Consider the following 23,697-nt stretch of genomic DNA (forward strand, 5'->3'; position numbering starts at 1 on the left):
CTTTGGCCTGCTCCGTCTCCGACCTGGGCCGGTGCACCCCTCCTTAGACGACCTGGTGGTCCCGGGCTCCCCCAGGAGCACCATATCGATACCGAACTTAGTGCGGACACCCGATCGGCATAGTCCGCTGCAGCTCAGAGCTCCTGAGCTCAAACGATCCTCCAGCCTCAGCCTCCCGGTAACTTGGATTACAGGCGCGCGCCACCGCACCCGGCGAGGGATGTCTTCATTCATAGAGGTTTTGGGATTTACAAATGTGACGTCATCAGGGCGCACGCTCAAGCGTAGGCTAGTGACGAAAATAAAACATGCAGCTGCAGAGTTGAAGGCTGATCAGCATCTGTAAAACTCCCTCACTGATCAAAGTTAAAGTTAGGCCTACATCAGTAATGCTTGTAAACACGGCAGGAACTTCATATGTTGTACTCTGATAGGCTACGTGTGGAAAATGACCAGTTCATCTCACAAATAGGCTACTGTTCCCACCCATACTGTTCTATTTTTTTATTTACAAATGTACATACTGTAATTACACCTACATAGCCATATTCTAATGAACAAATTAATTAATAGTGAAATACATAGTGACTAATAGTGAATAATCCGGTTATGCTGATATTGGCCTTACCTATTGTGAGTCATATGTGCCTCATTAAGATAGTGAAGATGAATCATGTAGCATATGTGCAATATATGACATCCATTATGTTTATATATTATTTTATATGGTTGACATAAACTCACAAACTATCAGCAAATAATCATTTCTAATTAGTAACATTTTATAATGACTTGTCATACAATTCAGGAAGAAGAAATATAAGATGATTTGATACACACTAAGGCTATGTGTTTAACAACAATTTGATGAATAATCAAATTAATGGATCCTAGGCCTATATATTTTTAAATAACTGACTATATTCTATTGTTTGCATGTAAAACCTTTATCTCAAAGTACCTTGTAGCTAATATTTGACAGATGTTTATAGCCTATGTTAACATATAAAAAGCTAGATCCATCCGCCAAGCATATGTAGCACTTGGGGGGGAACCTCATCGCGCATGCGTTGCACGTATCTTAATTGAACGTTAAATGGTCGCAGGTGCGTGTTGGTAGCATTTAAAGGTTAGAAGTGACGCGGAGTCATTTTCCCCACGCCGCTGCTGACTTTGAGAGGACAGGATGCCACCGAGGCGGACGAAAAACGCCGGGAAAGCCCACGTTAAAGAACAACTGGACTGGGAGATGAGACGGTGCAGACTGGATCTTTTCATTCAACAGTTTGAGAAAGAAGGTTTGATAGTAACTGCAGGTCAAATGTCAGGTTCCCCATGCTCTAGCTGCACCAGTTGGTCTTAAAAAAAAAATTTAAAAAAATGGCGGACTTTGTTTTCCTGACAGCACAAGAGCGTATGAACGAGTTAGAAGCCAAACTGGAGAACATGTTGTCAACCGTGGACAAAGTCTTCAAAGTGGAACTGATGAAGATGCTTCCTTCACTTCAGAACACGTTAATAGGGGATTTGATAAGAGGTGAGTCCTCCTCCTCATATTTTTAGACAAGTTAAGATGACGGACTCGTCCAAGGATGTCTGACCTTCTCATCGTGTTCATTTCTCATCGCCCTGTCTGTCTGCTCTGTTAGAGGAGGGAATCTCAGCAAGTGACGTGTCCATTGCCATGAAGGTGAGTCGAGTCCGTTGTCTGAAGTCCTAACTGCTGCCACCCAGAGGTGCTTCTTTAATATAACGGGCGTCATTCTCGAAATTCGCAGAGTGAGTCCCTTGAGATGCGGCAGCCCCTCGCGAGGGCACGCAGTAAAAGAGGTGAAGTTATTAAACCCTGATAGTAGCCTACATTTTATCTTGACCATGAAAATCAGTTTTAAATGCATGCATGGCACTTAATTGTTTGAAATTATTTTGTGATAAATCTTTTATTTTATTTTAAAGTAAAATCAACTGATTCTAAACCAGCCCAGAAGTCCTCATCCAAGGTCACTAAGGTAAGTATAGTAGCAGTTAATGTTTGCCCAATCAATAAAGGTTATCAGTTTATGGATATTTGGTTTGTTTTTTAGGGAGTAAAGGGGACAAAATCGACCAGAACATTAGGTAGTAGTAACAGCACTGGAAATCTCGGGTAAGATTGTAAGTGCTGTTGTAATACATGTGGTAAATGTATTTAGTATGGAGGCCTTTTTTAAATTGTACTTATTTGCTACAGGGGGCCCTTACTCACTGGCAAAAGAACTCGGGGCCGCTTGACCAAGGCCAATGACCAGATCGTACCCACCAAACCTAAACTCAGGTCGGTTACTGCCTCCAGCAAAACGAAATGTTCAAGGATAGGTGCATAAGGATGGTTTATATTTGTTTTGAATTGTACTTGTACGAGCATATTTAACAAACTATTGATTTGTGAATATTGTGCTGTCCCAGGTCTGTCGTCTCTGCTGGTGATCTGCACTGTTCAATGGCAGGCTCTGCTGCACACGTCACGGTTACCACAGCACAAGGACAGGTACTGGTCTATCCAGAGACGGAATGATTTTTATTTCTATGGTTTTATCCTTGTCACTTGGTACCAGCGCTTAAGCAAGGTTTCATTTTACGTAAAGCAAGGGAATTTGTCCAAACCTTGTAAGACTATATGCTCTTAAAAATAAAGGCATTTGAATAAAGCAGTGAACCACTTCCAGACCCAAGGAGACGGGTTTTCCCCACTGCCATAATTAGTTTTGTGGAATATACAGGTCTTCCTTTACGTCTAATTAGTTTTTAAGTGTTTAAAAAAAGACCTGGAATATTATCGGATTCCCTGAACGTGTATGTGTTCTACATAAGGTTATCTTCCTTCCTAGACTGTGTGCTTTTCTGAAGAGACAAAGGATGAAATTAACTTGGACCTGCTGGATGATGTGGCAATTTGCCAGATGCAGAAGCTCAAGGTAATGCAAAGTTGTTTTTTTTTGTTTAAAACCAGACTTCTGAGTGTTACTCTCATTTTCAGAACAAGGGACTTGGCAAAAGCATTTTTAAAATGTACAATTTGCTTTTTGGATTTCCAGAGGCTGATGGACTATCTGGCAAGCCGAAGTCGCTGCAATCAATGAGTAAAGATCCACTGTGACCACGATGCTCCATTTGGATTGATAACTTTTATATTGAAATGAATTTTGTTGAATGTATTTTGTAAAAGTTGTGCTTTTGCTGTAAAGTTTAAAAAATTTATATAATAAAGCTTGTTTTTTACTTACTGCTTCTAGTCTATAAAATGACATACCAATCAGGTTTTAAAAATGGATTGAATAGTTTACAAATTTTATAACAATTTGTGCCTATAACTAATATAAGTCATATGTAGTGATTTTGAATAAATTCAGTAAAATCAGTTTACTGTGGCATAGCACAGGTGTACATTGTATCCTAGACAGGCTTATGATTGTCTGCTCTTTAAGAGTACCATGTATTTGAGGTCTTATGACTTAGGAAAGTCTTAGTAAATATTTCATTACTTTTAAAGCCATTAAAGATGCAAATTCAGTTTAAAGCAGGGAAGACAGTAAACAAACTTGAATTCCAGTAGTTTATGTAGAAAGTACATTATTAGGCTCTGCCAGACTGGCTAACAAGTGATTTTCAGCAAGAATTACACATTAAAGATTATAAAATGGCATGACTGACATGGAACTATAGAGACCTTATAGTCATCTTTCCCGACAAAGCACAGTGCATTACTTAAAAACTTGGAACATTAAGCTGTGATGGATCACTTGTACTGCTGGGAATTTAGTGACTTCATCTCAACTTCCGTGGGCTCCTCTCGGTGTGACTGGCTGGAGGGAGAGCTGGAGGACGTAGCTTGCGTGCTGCAGGCAGCAGAAGCCGGTGCGCCAGTCGGCTCCATCCGCGGGTAGAAAGGACCTACCAGCCAGTTGAGCGGCGTGTTATTGACCAGGTAATCCATGACGTTGTCTAGGGAATTTTTAATTTTGCCCAGTTGGACTTTGCTGCTGCTCAGCACACTGTCTGGCAGATCTCCCAGTGCCATGGCTTTGTTGAAACTGCTGTACATGTGTGTGGCAGATCGGCTGAGGGAGAGCACCTCCTGCTGGATGTGGTTGGGGAGGCCGTGCAGGCTGGAGGCGAGGACCAGACAGGTGGTCTGGAGCTGCTGGGTGAGGGAATGGGCCAGGGTCAAGGTGCGAGACTCGATAACCTAAGTGGAGGAGATGAAAAAAATATAAATAACTTGACAAACTTCCAGTGCAAAGAAACGTGTGTTGTAACCCACGTATCAAGTTATTTCATTGCATCAATACGCATTGTGCTGTCCACCTTCTTACCTCTGCCTCGTGACCAGTCTCCTGGTTTGGACCACTGGACTTCCATGCCAACAGGGAGTTAAGCCTGTTGTTGACCATCTGGTTAGCCCCGTCAATATTCCTCCTGCCATATTCAATCTAGAAAAACAAACATTTTAAATGTAAGTTTTCTGTCTGTAACCGGTAAAATGAATGACGTGCTTTTTATAAGCCACTTTAGGGTAGAATGTTAATGGAAATGTCAGCTTCTTTCTATGTTACTAGTATGCAGTTGTTTAGTTTTGTCCCCATTTCATGTTAAGGAACCTTCTTGTAAAGCTTGTCTAAAGTTATGTTAGTTGCTACTAAGAGACCCACCAGGTCAACAGTGGAGTTCACTTCAGAAATTAATTCCATGCTACGCTGCTTGCCATCTTGGATTTTGGTCATGGCCCTGGTGTACGCCCGCTTTCGGAGCTTGGTGGAGAGAGAACCAAGGCGGACATAGTAGCTCGGCTCGTTCTTGTCAAAGCCTTTCACGGTTTTTGCCTCCAGCTCTGTCACAAGGGAGGGAAACATGAAATGTCACGTTAAAAATGAGGACAAACAACGTATGATTACTTGAGTTCTGTTATGAGATTTGCTTTAACATGCTGCAGAGTTATGCATGTTAAAAGTAGCTGGAGGCCTTAATTCTGTGAAAAATGTAGTTTTTCACCAGTTAATCCCTTAAAAAACGGATAGATTTAAACTAACAGTGGATTGTTTGTCATACACTTCTGCATGTGACAGTTCTCTAAACAACTCTTTTAACGATGGAGGAAAACTGGCCAGTGATGCAAATTTAGATTCTCAGAAGAGCATAATCAGTCCTGTTTTCCTGGAAACTGGACAAAATCCATCGCTATCAACATACTCCAGCCGCTCGTTATTAACTGACCCTTGATACAGCTTGTTACAAAAAACAGGCCTAATCTCACGAGCCTTTCCTATTTGTATTTTAGTTATTTAAACATCATTTGAAGCCAAAACGGCAAGAATTTCCTTTAAAAAGGTGCATCGTTAGTTGTGGTCCGATCACCACACCAGTTAAATGGAGTCATGTGATAAATGGGATTTCTGTGTTTTGCGTGTTACACAAGATGTAGGTGGTGTAACTTTTGGCCCCACTCACCCAGCTCGTCCTCTGTCAGAGGCAGGTACTGCTCCACCAGACTCTCTGAGGTGCTGAGGGCCGTGTCCACTCCGCTGCTCACCAGCCGGGCCACTCTGCTTTCCAGCACTGTGCTGACACTCCAACTGACGACAGCCTGGGTCCTGTACATCCTATCCTGCACCGCGCCCCGAGTCTTTTCCACAGCGCTGCTCAGAGTGCCTGAGACTGTGTCCTTGGCACCGGACACTCTGCCTGTCACGGCATCTTTCGCGTTGGTTACCACACCCTTGGCGCTGGAGACAATCTAGGAAGGGGGTAGAAAAGTCATGAGCAAATACATTTTCAACTGACTGGCAAAGTATGACTTTAAAGTAGGTGAGAAAACAGAAGTTGAGAAAGACAGGACATAGGTCATGACTAGACCCTCAGGAGATTAACACATCAACTGTCTGTTACGGCATTGTGCAATTTGGCTTGAGAATAACTGCTCTGACCTTTTGACAGAATAGGATTGTGCTAGCTTTTAGTCATTAATCCAGTACATACCTGTTCAGGTGGCTGGTTAAGAATTGGCAAGGTATTCTCAATCCTGTCCAAACCTTTACAGGCCAGGTCATTGGCAATGGCAACTGTAGGCAACAAAAAAAATAAATAAAGAGTAAATTAGCTGTTATAATGCAAGCTGAAACAAAGATTGGATCAGAAAATATTAGGGAGAAAAGGTGATTAAATGTACCTTTGAGTGAAATAATTGTACATCAAACTTTTGTTGTGGCTCAAATTAGGGTTATTATGATTCAAGTGAAAAGTAGGTGAAAGATCAAGATGAGTAAGAGCCAGCAGCATGACACGACATTCCTGTTCTGAGCTCTGTGTGACTCAGCTGGTCAGCACATACAGTAATTACCCTCACACGTCGGCCTCATTGGATGTTGTTTTGACATCCTATAAACTCTGAGGTCACGTCTACAGATGGATTTAGCAGGATATCTAAAAACCTCACGCTCAAGGGTTCTTACTCTGAGGCTCCAGCTTGCCAATGATGGGCGAGGCAGTGGTGAGGGCCACAGAGGTGATGCTCCGGACTCCCTGCTCCGCCGCCTCACACACGCTCCTGATGTAAGGGTGGTGGTCCTTGGTGGTGGAGTACATGCTGGACACCAAGCCGTAGGTGGAGCTCACCAGAGGAAGGCTGGTCACCCTCTCCACCACATTCTGCTAGGAAATAAAAAGAGAATAGTTTCATATTTACGTGACTGTGCCGTTAAATAAGGACACTCTGTTTCTATTCCAGTTCGTTTTTAAATAACATCAGAGAAATAATAGAGACAACTGGACAATTGTCCATACTTTCTACAACGTAATATTGTGTGGACTTTTGAGTCAAACATTTAAAAGTAAAAGGGTAAAACACGTTCTCTTAATTCTGACTGGGTATCATTACTTTCTATAGCCTAGTAGTTTGTCTTTTAAAATGTCACATTCCAACAAATATTCGCTAAATAGCATTTGTCGGTTCCGAGTGCTAGTAAACTCACCTGATTAGAGATCACTGCAGCTGCTGCCATGTCTGCTGAAACAAAACCTATAGAAAGACAAGACAAAACATGTAAGGTCTCTATTTACATGAACACAAACATGGCAACTTTTTCTCGATAAACCCCACACGAGGATTTAACAAAAATTAGGTCTACTTCCGTATTGTCTGTCCTCATAGCATCATAAAAAGGTCCCGTAAATGTGTTACCAAAACAACTTGACTATTAGCTGTAAAGCCGTTTACAAAGTATAACTTTAAAGAGAAACAGGTAAAGACTCACCGATAGTTGCAAGCGTACCCAAACTGTAAGTGAGCTGACTGATACGACGTGTGAGGGGGACAGCGGCTGTATTTATATTCTATCATTATCGCGAGATGTAGCGCAACACTTTGACGTAAGCGACGGTAATTGTTTCTAGGGTAAAGGTGAAACGGGTAAAAGTTTTGCGGGGGAATTCCTCAGACCAGCCGTCTCGGTCAACAAGCTATTACACATAACAGCAGTCTGATTTCTTAACATAGTAGGCTTTTTTAGTAACATTGTATGGCTTATGTTTTTGATTATCCACAGCAATTGGGTTTTTTGTTGTTGTTTTTTTACCAAATAATGTTTAGTTGAGGACAATGTTGAACTTAGTAGTAGCTGTATACTTGCTGTCATGCCATTATGGGAATGATTGCAAGAAATCTTGAGAGAGAGATGGCAAACAGCACACCAAAAGACAGAAAACGGAGGACAGCACTTTGTGAAGTGTGGTGGGTTGGGGTGAAAATAGGATGCAAATAAAATAAAGTGGTATGAATTAGAGATGGCCCGATACCATTTTTTGCTTCCCGATACAGATTCCGATACCTGAACTTGCGTATCGGCCGATACCGAGTACCGATCAGATACCAGTGTGTCATATATTTTATTATGTTTTAACAACTGTATACTACTATCCCTGTATGGATGTGATATTATTTCTATCTTTGTTGTCGTTCTGGCTCAGGTTAAACTCTTTGTGAAACATGAACAAATACAAACAATGAATGCCACAGAACTTTCTTTTATTATCCAGTTTGACAGGCAGTTATAACGGAAAAAAGAACATAAATAAACTACTTTAACGCAGATTTTCTTTAGAGCTTTATAACGTGATATCGGATCCGTGCATAAACTCCAGTACTTCCCGATACCGATACCAGCGTTTCAGGCAGTATCGGAGCCGATACCGATACTGGTATCGGTACCGGAACATCTCTAGTATGAATGAAGCAGTGAAGTTGCCCCGTCCACCAATCGCCCCGCAGCATGCCCGCCCCCCCAGAACTCTAAAGGTGTATCTTAAAAGACAGAGTTAGGAGTTACAGGGGGCAAGTCAGAAACGATCCCCCTAACCATGACCAACCTAACACCTCCCTTAATACATTTCTGATTACTTAACTTAATGGCCTGAATAGTACCTTACGTCAGTGGTGTACCCACAGAGGAACAGGTCTGTTTGCCAGTTGCTCATCAGAGCCAGATGACTCTGTTTCAAATTTGAGAGCGCTTCAATATTTTTTCCGATGTGTCAGTGATCTTTTCTGCAAAGAATTTGTGCCTTATTTAAAATGTATATTAAGTATTAAGGCATTGCCTTTTATACTACACATTTGGAAGCCAGATGAGGAAAAATGGGCTTAGCTCAGATTCTGCAGTTGTCTAACACATTGAGGTCCTGGATCCTGTTGATTTATCAGCTCTTGTATATAACTCAAATAGACCCCATATGAAAATGTTGGCTGCAGTAAACCAGAGACTCTTATTTTTAATAAGATTCTGTCGAAAGGAAATCCTCAGAAGGAGATGTTTAATTAGTTGTGATTCATACAATCCACTGTAATATAAAGAATTAAGGCCTATAACTCCACACACACACGCACGCACGCACGCACGCACGCACGCACGCACGCACGCACGCACGCACGCACATGCAGGGGTGTAGCACAAAATTCTGGGCCCTGTAGAAAGGCATTTTCTATGGGCCCCTCCCTGCATCCACAGCTATTCATTGTAGCATCTTTTTGGGCCCTCCTCACATGAGGGCCCTGGGTACTCAGTCCCATTTTCCCCCCCAGTCCAACGCCCGTGCACACACACACACACACACACACACACACACACACACACACACACACACACGCACACAGATACCACATTGTCCTGGACATTGATCTGCTCATAGTTTATTGTCCACGTCTTATTTTTTAATTACCTTGATCAGCCTTTATGTGACGTGATGGCAAGCAAAGTACAACCAGGTCATCAAAAAGTATGACTCATCAGGATTGCATGTTGAAATCTGTAATACTTCTATTGGGTTTTCAGGGGTATAATATTTGGTTTACAGTTATTAGTCAACATGATTTTCTTTTTTAAAGATGATCTTTTTGGCATTTAGGCCTTTACTAGGGACAGCTTAAACATGAAAGGGGAGAGAGAGGGGGAATGATGTGCCGGATACTGCGCAGTTCAGAACCAAACCTTTTATACAGAGGACTGAACCTCTACATATGGGTCGCTCTACCACTAGGCCACCCAAGCACCCAAGGGTCAACATTGTTTAAACCGGGATAGGGGAACATATTGTGTTTTAAAAAACTTTTTTTGTGTGTGTTTGAAATCAGTTTCAAACTGATTAATAGAAGTTTAAAGTTTTATAGAAAAATCACTGTCTTTAGAGCTTGGATGGATTACTGATCAGGCCTATCCTCACAGTGTCAGGGGACTCCCTGGCCTTCACCTGCAAATTGCAAAACAACCACAAATAGATACAAAACACCTACAAAGAGAGACACAATTACCACATAGTGAAACAAAATTACCACAAAGAGACACAAAATTACCACAAAGAGGACAAAGAACCACCAAGTCTGTGTCTTGCTCCTATGAAGGAAATATGGTGGGGCATTTAGCATGTCTATGCCCAGGTTTGAAGAAATCTAATGTTAATTGTTTGAGCAAAATTCCCAGATTAAGCCTAACCAATCTAGTTTGGGGTAGGTTACGGTCACACATTAGGGTTACTTGTACACATTCATGGAAAAAGACTAGTCCCATATATACATTACAAATATATATATATATATATATATATATATATATATATATATATATATATATATATATATATATATTTATAATGTCAAAGTTCAGATGTTATCATATACTTTTTGAACAGCACAACTAAATGAAACCACTACAGTTTAGTTAAGAAATATGTCCATGCACGTGGCTGAGCAGTACTCTGATCCACCACCTTGTGTAAATACAATTTAAAGTGACATAGTCAGGGTCATTTTGGTTCAGTGTCCTAACTTGCCTTGAAATCACCTGAGAATATTGCAGTCTGTCAGAGAAAGTGAAAAGGTTAAAAAAAATCAGACCACACTTTGAGTCTGCTCTCAGGGAAGATCATTTCGCAATAGAATCATTCGATGTTGGAATTCATTCTTTGTTCACAATAACAAACCATTTTGTGTGAGCAGGATGCCAAGTGACTATGAATGAAGTAAGACTGAAAATGAATATGCTGCTACTCCTTTTACATGAGAACAGAGACTGAAATGTATTCAAATCTAATTAGGCCATCTATTTAACTGAGCTTTTGGATTGCATGCTAGTTAGCTTTTCCCTTATTCTCCATAGATAAGACGATATCGCCTATTAGCAATAGTCATTTTATTGAAATTAAAGGACCCAGTTAAGTGTTAATAAATGCAACTGACTTTAAGATCATATATAATACTTCAAATACAGTAAATTAAATAACAATGTACAGTTATGACAGTATCACTGGTTACCTGATCGCCAAACCAGTCATCGTTCTGTGCCCATTGCTGATGTAGTATGACTGAGCGTACTTTCTAGTATTTGCAGATTTAGGCCACTAGATGACACCAAAGTAGAGAAAGTTCTCACTCATCAGAAGCAGTTGGCACTATAGCCTGTGTCTTCTCCAAATCTTTCCATTATTTGTCACCTCTTGTAATACTTTTTTTGGTTTTCAGGTCAATAATTGTGGCCATTCTAGTCATACATATTGTATCATACAATTTTTTTTTTAAGATTTTTTATTTGGTTCGAATGACCATGCACAATTAGGAATGCATTGGTTTAAGTAAAGCAATGAAGCAACATGCATCCAGGAGAACAGGACAGAGGCGGTAAGTCTCTCATTCTACAGAGAGTCAAGATAAAAAAAAAAAAAAAAGATCAGTCCTGGATGCCCTGCCCTCCTGTTTCCCTGGTGTGCAGGTGGCAGCAGGGGTTACAGAGTCTGGCCGGGCCGGGAGGAGATCCTCACACGGCATTCCCTCTATTGTGCCCTCCGAGACAGGTAGGGCAGTGGGCAGCGTGCCAAGGCTCCTGGCTGGGTAACGGATACCTGTGGGCTACTGGGAAAGTGTCACACCTCCGGATCACACACAGTAAAGAGGCGCTGCGTGAAGAAAGAGCGCAGACAGAAAGAGAGAGACAGTGGGAGAGTGGCTGTCCTTTCATGCTCTTTAGATCATGAGGAAAGAGGCAGGGATGTGGCTTTGGAGCAGAGGAGAAAGGAAGTGACATGTCTTTGGTGCAGCGGTATGCTTTGGTTAACTCAACCCTCAAACGCTGCTGCTGGCTTAAATACATGTGCTGTCAGTCAGTGTAGCCTGAGCACTGGCCACTAGTCTGCTGGACTGTCCATCAAACCTGTAACAGGGCACTGTGGATTCAATTAATACAGTGGGATTATGAGTCACACTAAATTACATTTTGGTATTTTTACAACCTATGCCTCATAACTGTGGCTTCTGAGTCTGACTGTGGGTCATGCTAACTTTGCTCTCGCCACCTCCTTTGTAGAGATTCGGTAAACGCAGAGGATGGTAAAACAACACATCAGGAAAAACCTCCTTAAGTTTTTTTGGAATACATTTAAAAAATGTATTCTAAACACTTCTATCAGCCTGACTGAAAGTTAACACAGGAACCAACCACCTGAATTAGCTATTGTAGTTAACTGCAATAAAAAAAATACAATTGTGCCAAAAAGGACAACTATTTCACTATGAGAGGGAACCAAAACAGGAAAGTTGTGGGCCAAAAACACCAAACAATGAGCTAAAAGTTGCTTTAAAGCTCTGTAGAGCTAAAGGGAACTCACCACTCACGATGTGATCTATTGATAATGTAAAAATATTGAATACAGCAGCCTTAAGCGAAGCCAGACAGTCTCCTGCAACAGTGTGTGTTTTTTGTTTAGTTGTAGCCTATGATAAGACAAATCGATGATTAAAAAATCTTAATTAATATCACTGATGTTTTGCAGACACAGTCATGATTGCAGCTGTTTGCTGAAAGGCACTCATGTTTTTATCTCTGCATGTGTTAAGTCAAGTAAAAGAATGCATTTTCTGTTCTGTTTAGAATTAAAACATTTCTTTTTTATTACATTTGCACAATAGCAAACAAGGCAATGGAAAAACACGATACAGTATAATGATAGCCAATATTACCAGACCAACATGGAAAAAGGACATGAAATGAATAATGCTGCCACCGTCGAGAAATGTCTGGCTGTCATTTTGATCAAGTAGGGGTGGACCATAGACTGTAAAAAATAAGGGGTGGACTCAATATTGGCTGTATTCTTATTGTCAGAGTGAATTAACACCAGAATTTCAACATCTGGGACCAAAATAGACACAAAACGTTTTGTAGCTCTGCTGCTAAATTTGGCACTGTTGTTCCTCCCAGCTTCAACCCTCAACCTCTGAGCTGGAGAGGTTGTGCATGCAGACATAAATTACATCTTAATGCCTGCCCTCTTGAAATAACCATTACTTCAGCCTTTAATAAACGACGGATCTACGCAACAATGTGTGTTTAGCGGGGCAGTAACAGCAGATGTAGCTACAGTATGGATAAATAGACAAGAGAAGGGTCTAGTTAAGCAGGGCTCTGCGCACCTGTCCGATGTAATCCTCAGATAATGACTCCGGCTCATTAGCTAAGACATCCAAGTTAACGGTCTACATTTCCCACTGAGAGGATCAAGACAGAAAATGAGTCAGCAACTATCCGAGGTGAAAACTGTGGGAAAAGGTCAGTATATGCTTATAAATGAGATTCTCTGTGTGTACACACCCTAACCCACTTCCACCTCGATGATTTTCAGTAATGATTTTTTTCAGGAAGGACAGAAAAAAAGTCTTGCATTGCGTCGTTGGAAAAGCATTGCACTGGCCGCTGACTTGTGAGGCACAGATATAATTGCTAAGCCGGTCAGATGGAAGGTGAGACACTGACCACAGAAGGCTATCCGTCGTGTGGGTCGGACACCTCCCCACATGACCCCGACATGTTTCGACAATATCCCATTTTCACAGAGCCGTGCTGGGATTAGCAGGCCGGCTGTTTGTGCTGGCAAAGCGGCAGCAATTCACAGCTATATTTTCTGGGTGCTGTTGCTGACAACCGGACCGAGTGCTGGTAATTATGATATAATTGAGAATGATCTAAAACCAAATGTCCAAGCTTTGCTGTCCGAGCCAGTGTTTACAGAAAACAGCTGCTTAAATAGGCACTTAGAAGGAATTAGAATAACATTTTTCATGTCCAAGCGTGAGTGTGTCTCTTTCTGTGTGCAAGTGTGCATACATGCGTGGGATGGCTATTTGGGCACCTACACAGACAATCTCTTTGTTTTGGAAGTGTTCACTTAAGTCTTCGGGGGCAGACGGGAGCCAAGAACAACGTGGGAAATGGGCCCTTGCTACATTTCTGCTTTCTCTCCAGGCTTCTCCTTTGCAATCTCTCTGTCAGACGGAGATTCAGCTGGCCTCTGAAACAGTACCTGAGGCATGCAGACGTGCGTAAGTTTGGAGAAACCAAGGGAGCGGGGCTTGGACATGGGCAAGTCGTAATGGGAACCAAGTGGCAGCTGAGTCTTTTTTTCTCTTACACACATGCGTTGTCAACAGAAGACACGCACCCAACCAGACCTCTGCCCAGGTGGTCTCTATGGGTAGCCAGTGGTCTGCAGCACAGTACAAGACGCTGAAATTTAAATCAACCACACTGACAGGAGCAGAATTTCGCAGAATGTGAGGTCCGAGCTTGCTATGCTTAAATGTTGCATGGCCCTCAATGCTTGTCATCTCCATTCAGCAATTAGTTTTCTTTTTCATATTCCAGGAAATAAAGGAGATGAGTCATGAATTGTGATGTACTTACACAATATCAAGCACACATGTTTTTCGGGCATCCACCAAAAGCCTTACAGAACACCTGACTAATTACAATGCAAGTATTACCTAACTGATGAGATTCATACAACATAGGGAAAAGTTAAAGATGATCTAATGACAATTAGATGCTGCCTTGCAAAGACCTGTTAAACCATATTCTGTTAATTCCACTGCTTCTGTAGTACTGCTCAGCCTTTGTAGGAGAGAATTAAAGATGGTGTTTAAAAAAAAAAAAAATAAAAATAGCATGAAGACCTAAGGTGAAGGAAAATGTGAAAAACGTACTTAGGTACTTATTTGCCGGATCCTCGTAGATGAAAGTCATCCCAGGGGATGTTTAGTCCTCTTTACCCCAAATGACGCCGTTCAACTCTTCTGCCAGCTATCACTCTGCAGTGGATTTAGTGAAAACATAGACACCCTAATCCAAAAACACAACAGTGTCCTTTTCAGCTGCTCTGTCTCTTTTTTAACAGCCGCTTGATTATTTTCTTCAGATCTTTGCTGAGCTGTAATATCACTGGAAAATCTAATGAGGATACATCAGATACTGTATCTCAGGTTAAATCTGTCACCAGATGACAGGAAATCCTGGATTTGTGTAGTGTGATGCCTTAATCTTCTTACTAGGAACTCATTGAAAGTTTTTTATCACTAAATGGTTAAGTCAAATTCATGAATATTCATCCAGCAGCATATTTGGTTTTAGCTGTAAGCTAGGATTTGTATGTAATTAGATACTTCCCTTAAGAAAGAAAGAAAAGAAGCTATACCCTTGGGTTCTCAGACAAGCTGACTGATCACTGGCAACAGTGTGAAGAGTGTTGTGCCCACTGTCTGCATTTCTGACTGGCGGTTTGTGGCATGATGCCCTCAGACAGCACGCAGTGGATATGACATGCCTGATGGAACACGATGCCTGCAGCTGAAACAGATCTGCGCTGACAGACACACAGGTTACTGTACCCTTAGCAAGCCTGGCATTCCCAGGGACACTGTGGCCCAGCTATGGCGAGGGCTTTCGATTCCTCCGTAGTCTTGCTATGAGCAGCATGAGCAGACACACGTACAAACACACACACACACACACACACACACACACACACACACACAGATAGTGTGCCAAATTCCACAGAGCCGTAAAGGCAATCAGGGGCAGATGAGAAAGGCAACCAAGTGGCGGTAAACTGCATGCCGGGGGACTGGAAGCCATAATAACAAGGTGCAACAACAACACTCTGAGGTGTTTGCATGCTCTATGTTACATGTGACATCTATGTGACATTTTGGGAAATGCGTATTTGCTTTTCATGCCGAGAGTCAGATGAGAAGATTGATACCACTCTCGTACCCTAAAGATACAAGCTACAGCTAGTTAGCTTAGCTTAGCATAGAGAGTGGAAGCAGGGGGGGAACAGCTAGCCTGGCTCTGTCCAAAGGTAACAAAATCATATAATACAATACCACCACCTCTAGTTAACACGATATATCTAATTCGTATAAAAACCAAGGTGTAAAAATGTACTTTTACCTGGGGGTTATGTGACAAGCTATTTCTTTATCCGGATGCAGTGACTTCGTAGAGTCGTGTTTTCACCGTGAAACCAGCAGAGGTGTTGTTTGCCTTGCAGAATTAACCGTAATAAGCTTTGAAAGTGCTGGTGTGTTTTGTTACCTTTGGACTAGTGTCGCTTTGCCAGACCTTCCTCCACAGCGCTGCGGAGGAAGGTCTGGCTAGTCCACACAACATTCCGGGATGGGAGAAAAACATGCTCTGGTTTATTGGCATTTTCTTTTTTTAAACCAATCACAATCGTCATGGGCGGCTCTAAGTGCCGAGCGGAGCCATGGTGCCGCTGCAAAACAGCCTCAGGAAGGAACTTGTTTTGCTGGAACATGTGTACGTTCAAAGGTTGTTTGAGTTGTGCAACAGAAAACTCAGATTGGACAGATAGTCTAGCTAGCTGTCTGGATTTACCCTGCAGAGATCTGAGGAGCAGTTAACCATAGTCCTCAGAAATCCACCGGAGTTTAAAATTCCAACACAAAGAAAGCGGAAGGAAACTGACGTCTGGGCCGAAAAGAGCGTCATCTGGCGGAATTTCCGGCGGCAACGGAACAGTCCCGGAAGTGGTACATCGTGGATATAGAGTACCTTGCTGTAGCTTCATATTTAACAGATACACATTAGTATGTGTATCGATATTTTCATCTAACTCTTGTACAAAAAAAAATCTATTTCCTAAAAGTATTTATTTATTCATGTAGTTTTCGTAGCTTTGGGAGAAAAAAAACTGCATCTCAAAATCTGTTAGCTGCCTTTTTAATGCAAAATAAACAAGCTAGCTAGTGTCCTGTGAAGGGTATTTTTCTCTAGCTGGTATATGTCAAATTCCTGCCCTCTCTTTGACAAGCAGCGCTTTGACTCTGAGGCCAAATATCACTGGTCAAACAGCTATGTTTGGTGTCAGCCAAAGGGACACAACTAGGTTACTCATATGGGGGGCACTGACCTGCTGCAAGTATGTTTAGCTAAGAAACCAACACACACATGTACATGTACAGTACATACTGTGGCCCTATTTTACACTTGTAAAGTCATACTGACATGCTTGTGTGTTCATGCATATGAAGTGCACAGCAAAAAGGTGGTAGCTGCCTCTAATAAGCCCCTTAAGCGTAAAACAGTGTCATTGAGCATCTTGCATCCAGCCCATCATTGCATTCAAACAAAAGATCTCAGCTAAAAAGACTGTCATTAGCTGTTGCCTCAACCTCTTATTTGTCTTCCCACGCAGAAAAGTCCCCGTAAGATCTGTTGGGCAAACAACTGACAGATGCTATTTAAGCTCGTAGAGTCCCTAAAAATACATTTGCGCTCGGGGCAGTGATTTTGCAACTCTGCTGATAGGAGCCTTGAGTGAATGGTCCCGCTGAACATGTCCATCAACAAGATCAACAGCATTTGTAACATGAGGAAGTGGCTTAGCTGTGCACCGCCAGTCACAGTGAATGTAAACTATTCATGTCTTGAAGCATTATCTACTGCTTGCTCTGGCTTTGTGGGGTGTCTGTGGTGCTCTTGGGGTGCCGGGGTTGGTCAAAGTTCAACAAGGGGCTTGTTCTGCTCTTTCAAAGACACTGGATATTTCATGATGAGTGGCATGAGCAGGTAGGCTTTGAATTTCAAGGAGCTATTAAGGATGATAATTTAACCCTGAGGCGGAAAAAGGAAATGATTTCAACCCCCACCTCAATCTTAAAGATTTCTTTTCCTCTCCTGGCGAAATAAACATTTACATTCCTGTGCTCAGCGTATTAATATAGATTAAGATGGATTTAAGCCTGCATATCAGGCAGCAATTCAGGTAGCTCATACCATACATACCTGTACTATTGTGTGGCTCTCAAAGGGCATCTCCCTCAGCTCTTTGAGCTTGGCTGAGGGCAGATGACATTTTCTAGGAACATTGTCATTATGGTGACCCTGAACAGCTTCAAAAGCGACAAGCAAGTCCTAATGCACTAGCACTGTGGGCTGAGCTTCAAATAACTTAATTTATCTTACTTTAATGAAGGTATAGGATCAAAAGGAAGGGGAGTTGCCGACCCCAGCTGTCAATTATACTGTAATACAAAATTCCTTTCTCACTGAAGCGGAACATTCTTGTTGTAGTGCTTATTGAATCACGGAGAAATATAGTTTATTTCTAAATATGATGGAATCACCACAAAATAGGTTTTCTGTTACAGTTTGTGAGTACAGTTGATTTAGGCTACTGGACTCACAGAAGTGAAACACGCCAGGTCAGGCCTGCATTTGACCTGTTTTTGGACACACATCTAGGAGGTGTGGGAGGCATTCAAGTCCAAAGATACAATGCAGACCTTCATTAAATTGCATGAAAAATACAATCTTCACAAAAACAGTGGGAACCGCTATTTTTATTGGAGCCGGAAAGGGATGACATGGGTTTCATCAAGGTAAATCAGAAACAACAGCAGATTTCAATCATACGCCAGAAAAGGCCAAGAGTATGAACTCTTTCATTCTATCCAGTTGATCTCAGATAAAACTCCTCTTGACCTTAAATGGCACAAGGTTGGCAGCGCTGGGTGCCTAACTTGAAAGACTAATGCATTTCATACTTGTGACTAAATCTAATGCTGTGAAAAAGTAGGCTAAATCCTCAACTGGTGCACAGCTGACAACACATGGTCCACGTTCCAACTGAAGCCCATGTTACTTGGGTCCACATGATGTAGCGGGCGGGGCATGAAGAAGAGAATTAAGCCTTTCTTGTGTGTTGTTTTACCATCAGGACAATGAGTAGTTAACAAAGCAGCGTTGGAATCCAGTGTTTAGCTCTTCATTTTGGTTGATTACATTTGTGAGATAAGAGAGAAACCACAGGCAGCTTGTTATGAGAGAATGAAATCTACATTGACACATATTTAGGGGGGTTATTACAAAGGGAACAATTCATATTTATTGGCAACTGTTGTAAATCGGGCGGCTGAAATTAAAGAAACTGTTCAACTTTCTTTCTAAAAGCAAATATAATAGGTTGAACAATTCTTGGATGACATTCTTGTCTGTATGGTAAATATGTAGCTGGATGGTTAGCTTAGCATAAAGACTGAAAGCAAGTGAAAACAGAGCTTGGCTCTGTTGGAATGTAACATGTTAATTTGGGAGTTTTAGTGGTGCAGGGGGGTGGATTTTGTTTTCTTTTGGACAGAGCCAGGCTAGCCGTTTCCCTTCCAGTTTTTGTGCTTAGCTAAGCTAACCGGCTGTAGCTACATATTTACTGTATAGATGTGAAATTTATCGTTCTTCTCACCAGCCAGAAACGTTAGCCCCGTTTGCGTAGCTTAAAGATGTAAAACAACAAATTGTGATTTTAACACTCTGATTTTTGTTAAGATTTAAAAAACAACATTAACATGTTAATTAGTGAGCGTTAGAGGTACAGATGTTTTTACCTTTGGACAGAGCCGGGCTAGCTTTTTCACAGTTTCCAGTCTTTGTGCTAAACTAAGCTGACCAGCTGCTGGCTCCAACTACTGTAAATATACCGTACAGATTTATGAGTGGTATAAATCTTCTCATCTAACGCTCGCTAAAATAGCAAATACAATTTTTTATTTGTAAAACTATTAAGCTACTTTGATGTTTTTAATTTTCAGTTCAATTCTGCAGGAATAGGATGCATATAGGCCAAGTTGATATTGACAACTCAGGATCAAAATTCCCGCCAAGATTTCTAGAAATATTTTGCTGTGGCTTCATGGGAAATCTGTGGACAATGAAGCACTGAAGGAGCGAAATAGTTCTTTGTGCTATACAGTTTAGCCTAATGATAGTGGGTCTAAAAGTCTTCATTGGCTCAAAAAGACTCTTTTTACCCAAAAAACAAGAATGGACATGAATACACCTGAGCTCACAATGGGCCTAAAAATGGGACCACATTTCAAAAGAATCTGACTTTTCAGTGTATGGACTTGAGTTGAGAACCAAGCATCACTTAAAACTCCGCATGTCTGTGCACTAAGCAGCCTATCAGCGCGCAGCGGCCCAGGAGTGTGTTTCTTTAAGAATGTAAGGTGGGTGAGCCCCTTTTCCTGACGCACGCCTGGTATGCAAACATAAATTTAGCAGCAACGTGTTTGCTGGGGGAACAAAATATCTGGAAGCGACCAGTGAGGTGTCATGTCGTCTCTGGCAGTTCTTGGCTGACTTTACCTTTTTTTATTCTCTCTCTCTCTCTGTGTGAACTGGAGCCGGAGCGCAGCGCGGAGAGGAGAGGAGAGCAGCGACTGGGCAGACTGGGACAGAGCGGGCAATCCCAACCTCTCTACAGTTTGAAATTACATTAAGTTAGCAGCGTCAGAGATGACAGGGGGCTGCTGGTGGACGCCTGGACTGGTTCTTCTCGCTGTTTGTGTGAAGGTACGTTTCACACTCAATGCAACGTTTGATTCAGCCATTTAACATGTGAGAGGAAAGCGCGTCACTTCAGTCTGAGATAAATGCGTTTGTGAAGTTGGCGCTCCACGAGACCGCTGTTGTTTGGATTTATTTTATTGTATTTTACTTTTAAGAAACAGGCAAAAAGACAACTGCTTTAGATTTGACCTGTCCTCTGTCTCTAAAGGAAAACTCACTATTTTAACTCAGTGGGGACCCAGGTGCTTTGATTATTGTATTATATCAATATACTGTATAGAATTCATAACAGGATTTATTCCAATCCTACAGGTATATACAGGCTGTTTATCTATATGCAGGAGCCATTATTGGCAATGGTGATTTTTATTTTGGGATGTGATGAAAGTGGTCATCCTCTTCCTCCAGTGATGCTGAAGCAGGTCCAATGCTGCTGCACAGTGGATGAGCGGAGGAACAGTGTGTTATTGTCTGCAAATCTGAATTGATAAAATATATTGTAATAAGGTATCAACAGCAGGCAATAGTATACTCCGATACTGTAATAAAAGGTCAGTTCATTTGAGTTGGATATAGAGTTGAGTCCTTCCTATTACCTTGCAATGGCAGACCTGAAATTTAAATGGAGAGAGCATAGGTCATCCTCCGAAAGGTCAAAGCTTATCAGTCCTGCATTGGACAGACTTCTTAAATCAGTGCACTCAGCTTACACTAATCACTACTGGATTACATGGTATCTCTTAAAGGCCTAATTAATGCAGGCAAAGTTGTGTACAAGCTGACCCATGCTACGTAACGGGGCACGTCAAAAGCCGAGCAAGACTTTTAAGTGGCACCCAAAGCAGTTGTTTGTCCTGCAGACAGATTTTAGGTCTCAAACAGAGGGGTGGGATGTCACTGTCAGAATGTGTAAATGACCGCGACAGGTGCTAATAGCACTTCAAGGTGATTCAGGCTTTAGACACCCTGGCTGCCGTATAGCACCGCCGAGCACGTCCACACTGTAATCAGTGAATGTCAGTGACAGAGAAGCACTTGGGGCTTTGCAACTCTTTCCAGGCCACTGTCCAGTGCTGGCCTCATTAGGTTACAGTTTAAATAGGCCCATTGGGAAACAAATCATGAATTGGCACATTAATGTATGCGTATGAGCATCAGTGTGAAGCTGCTGATGTAAGACCTTTTTGATATAAATGTTTTCATGATTGTCTGAAAAGTATAAATGATTGACCGTTAACTTTCCACATTAACAGAAATTTGTCTGTGATGAGCGTCCATTATAAATGATTGTACTCCACTCCATGTGCTGTTCATTTCAGTGTCTAGAGCGTTTGAAGCGATACGCCCTCACATTGACTTCTGTATTACAACAAGTGGCGGCGGTTTGATTGTTTCGTGTCACACATCGAGACTGAATAATGACTTGGTATTTTTATTTTTTTTGCTCAAGTGGTCGTGACAAGCTTTTCTACTGTGCTAGAAGTGACTGTGCAGCATGAGTCAGCACTGGACATTTGTCTTTTTTCACACACACACCAGGGTGACCCAGTGCTTTGCTTCAGAGACCAGGGATCAACAAGTGCCACCTCCCGGGGTCTCTGCTATGCGGTGGTCGTTTCTTTTCATCCTTGCTCTTAGGTCAGAGTCTCGACATTACTATTTAACTGAAGAATGAGACTCTATATTTGTGTGTATGGCTGTTGGAAGTTGTGTAACGTGTGTGTGGGCCAAATGGCCTGTGGCTCCAACCCTAAATGGAATAGGCCTTCCTTTGTGGGTGACATAATGACATACCTCGAGTGATTCTTGGAGGGTCTTGTTGGTTTCACTCTATTCCCTTGATTTGTGCAGCAAAGTGGAACCTTCCAGAAACAGTTTTTCCTTTTCTGCTGGATGGGTATTTGTGTGCGCAAGAGGCTGTGCCCTTTTTTAAAAGACACAAAAAGCATCTCTCTGAGCACAAAGGTTAGTGCCCGTAAATCACGATTCGGCACCTGCCAGGGCAACTGAGCAAAGCGAAACCTTTTTGTATGCTTTCATTTTTGTTCATTTTTTGTCTTGCTTCTCTGTGCCTCTCTTGCTTTTGCCGTTTGTGCTTTTATTGTTAAAAGGTTCATATTTCTTAAGTGATGAATCTTAATTTGGTATTTGTCAGTCTTTCTAATTTTATTTTTACAGGTGTTACCATTTCCAATACCCAAACTCACCATAATGTAATTTCCTGTGTGCGACATATCAAGTTATGTGTAAGCTAACATGAACAAACAACATAGCCCGTAGTGCTTGTTAAATTCCTGTTGTTAAAAGTTTGTTGGTAATAATAAACCTTTTGTTAAACTTATTATTATGTTGTCCGTGCAATGTTTCAAACCAATCTCCCGAAAAAAACATGCAGACAATGTCTACATTCACACATTTTTGGAAATGTTCGCTAGCTTAGCTAACGTGAACTAGTTTCACAGTAAAGGCCACAAGTGCATTTTTTGAGACTCATAAGCAGGAAGTAGAGAAATATCAACGGTAGTGTTGCGACAATCTGCGTAATAAGGTCAGTATCTACATCCATACTTATAAAGACATTTAAAGACAGAGATAAAACTTTTGGTGTGTTCTCTGTTTAATCATTTTTTCCGACACAAATTCGGGTGAAGTTATTAGTTTAAACCTCTTGATATCATTGCTTCAAATAAAACCCAGCAGCAGACTGCTGCCATAATATCTTTTACAGTTGATAAAATTGCTCTCCTTTTGGGAGTTATTGCTAAACTACATGGTGGTTTTCGACACATGACGGATTTAAGTCAGCTGCCAGACTTCATCACATTTTATGGCTGCCGCAATCAGCTGGAATTCAAAAGGACATTAGCCACAAAAGCAACAGATTTTGATGTTTATTCAAGGAAATGGTCCCTCTCAGAGTCTTAATGCAGCGAGCAGCGTGTATTGAAGTCCTCAGGATGGGGAAGCTTTGGGGTCTAATGGCAGGATTAAGTGGGGTCACGGCGTTCAAATGGTCCCAAGTGATTGTCCGTCAACAACAACTTCTCTTGTTCTCCGAAACACGCTCCTCGGCTTGATTGCCTGATCGTAAAGACCACAAACTATCCAATTAGCTTTCATGAGGGCCTTTGTTGTGGACGCAAGTGGAATGGGAAGGGAATTAATTTTGAGAGGGATTGGTCCCACTTGAGGAGAAAAGGAAAGGGCTTCAGAGAACATCTGGCCAGTGATGGATGGAGCAAGTTTTTGGAGTGTGTTAACAAAAGCGAGTGTTTTTAGTTACGTTGCAAAAGCCTTTATACTCATCTCATTGTTCCCATCTGGGCTTAATCTGTGGAGTGAGACCGAGGGCTGTTAAGTGTGGAAGTGTATGTGTGCAATGTTACTCTCACTCCAAGGCCAAAATTCACTGGTACTCATGTTTGCATAAATTGGTACCCGCTGCAAAATTCTTCACTTTTCATTCAATGCTCTTGATGTT

General features: G+C 41.7%; 3 protein-coding genes across 6 annotated transcripts in view; 2 read left to right on the forward strand and 1 right to left on the reverse strand.

Moving 5' to 3' along the window:
* Positions 1–1,077: 1,077 nt before the first annotated feature.
* On the forward strand, positions 1,078–3,263 carry cdca9 (cell division cycle associated 9). The gene is made up of 10 exons (XM_039821362.1): positions 1,078–1,298; positions 1,406–1,537; positions 1,650–1,690; positions 1,779–1,830; positions 1,957–2,009; positions 2,085–2,146; positions 2,231–2,314; positions 2,446–2,527; positions 2,868–2,954; positions 3,075–3,263. The coding sequence occupies exons 1-10, from the start codon at positions 1,187–1,189 to the stop codon at positions 3,117–3,119; spliced, it is 750 nt and encodes a 249-aa protein (XP_039677296.1). The 5' UTR covers positions 1,078–1,186; the 3' UTR covers positions 3,120–3,263.
* A 315-nt stretch (positions 3,264–3,578) lies between these two features.
* plin2 (perilipin 2) lies at positions 3,579–7,355 on the reverse strand. Of its 2 annotated transcripts, none has more exons than XM_039821361.1 (8): positions 7,287–7,355; positions 7,005–7,051; positions 6,486–6,681; positions 6,013–6,095; positions 5,485–5,770; positions 4,689–4,867; positions 4,353–4,469; positions 3,579–4,225 (listed from the first exon to the last, which is right to left on the reverse strand). In XM_039821361.1, the coding sequence occupies exons 2-8, from the start codon at positions 7,032–7,034 to the stop codon at positions 3,776–3,778; spliced, it is 1,341 nt and encodes a 446-aa protein (XP_039677295.1). In that variant the 5' UTR covers positions 7,035–7,051; positions 7,287–7,355; the 3' UTR covers positions 3,579–3,775. The 2 variants fall into 2 exon arrangements, with proteins under 2 accessions (XP_039677295.1, XP_039677294.1); XM_039821360.1 differs by having other exon boundaries at positions 6,486–6,684.
* A 12,568-nt stretch (positions 7,356–19,923) lies between these two features.
* LOC120572184 (ADAMTS-like protein 1) overlaps positions 19,924–23,697 on the forward strand; it is a 97,510-nt gene continuing 93,736 nt past the window's right edge. For 2 of the 3 annotated variants that reach the window (XM_039821363.1, XM_039821364.1), the window contains exon 1: positions 19,929–20,219. In XM_039821363.1, coding sequence (XP_039677297.1) covers positions 20,163–20,219 — 57 coding nt within the window. In that variant the 5' untranslated portion in view covers positions 19,929–20,162. Of the gene's footprint in view, positions 20,220–23,697 lie in introns of all 3 variants that reach the window. The other variant, XM_039821367.1, reaches the window with a different exon arrangement.

The sequence above is a fragment of the Perca fluviatilis genome, chromosome 14 (genome assembly GCF_010015445.1).
Source record: "Perca fluviatilis chromosome 14, GENO_Pfluv_1.0, whole genome shotgun sequence".
NCBI classification, from domain to species: domain Eukaryota; kingdom Metazoa; phylum Chordata; class Actinopteri; order Perciformes; family Percidae; genus Perca; species Perca fluviatilis.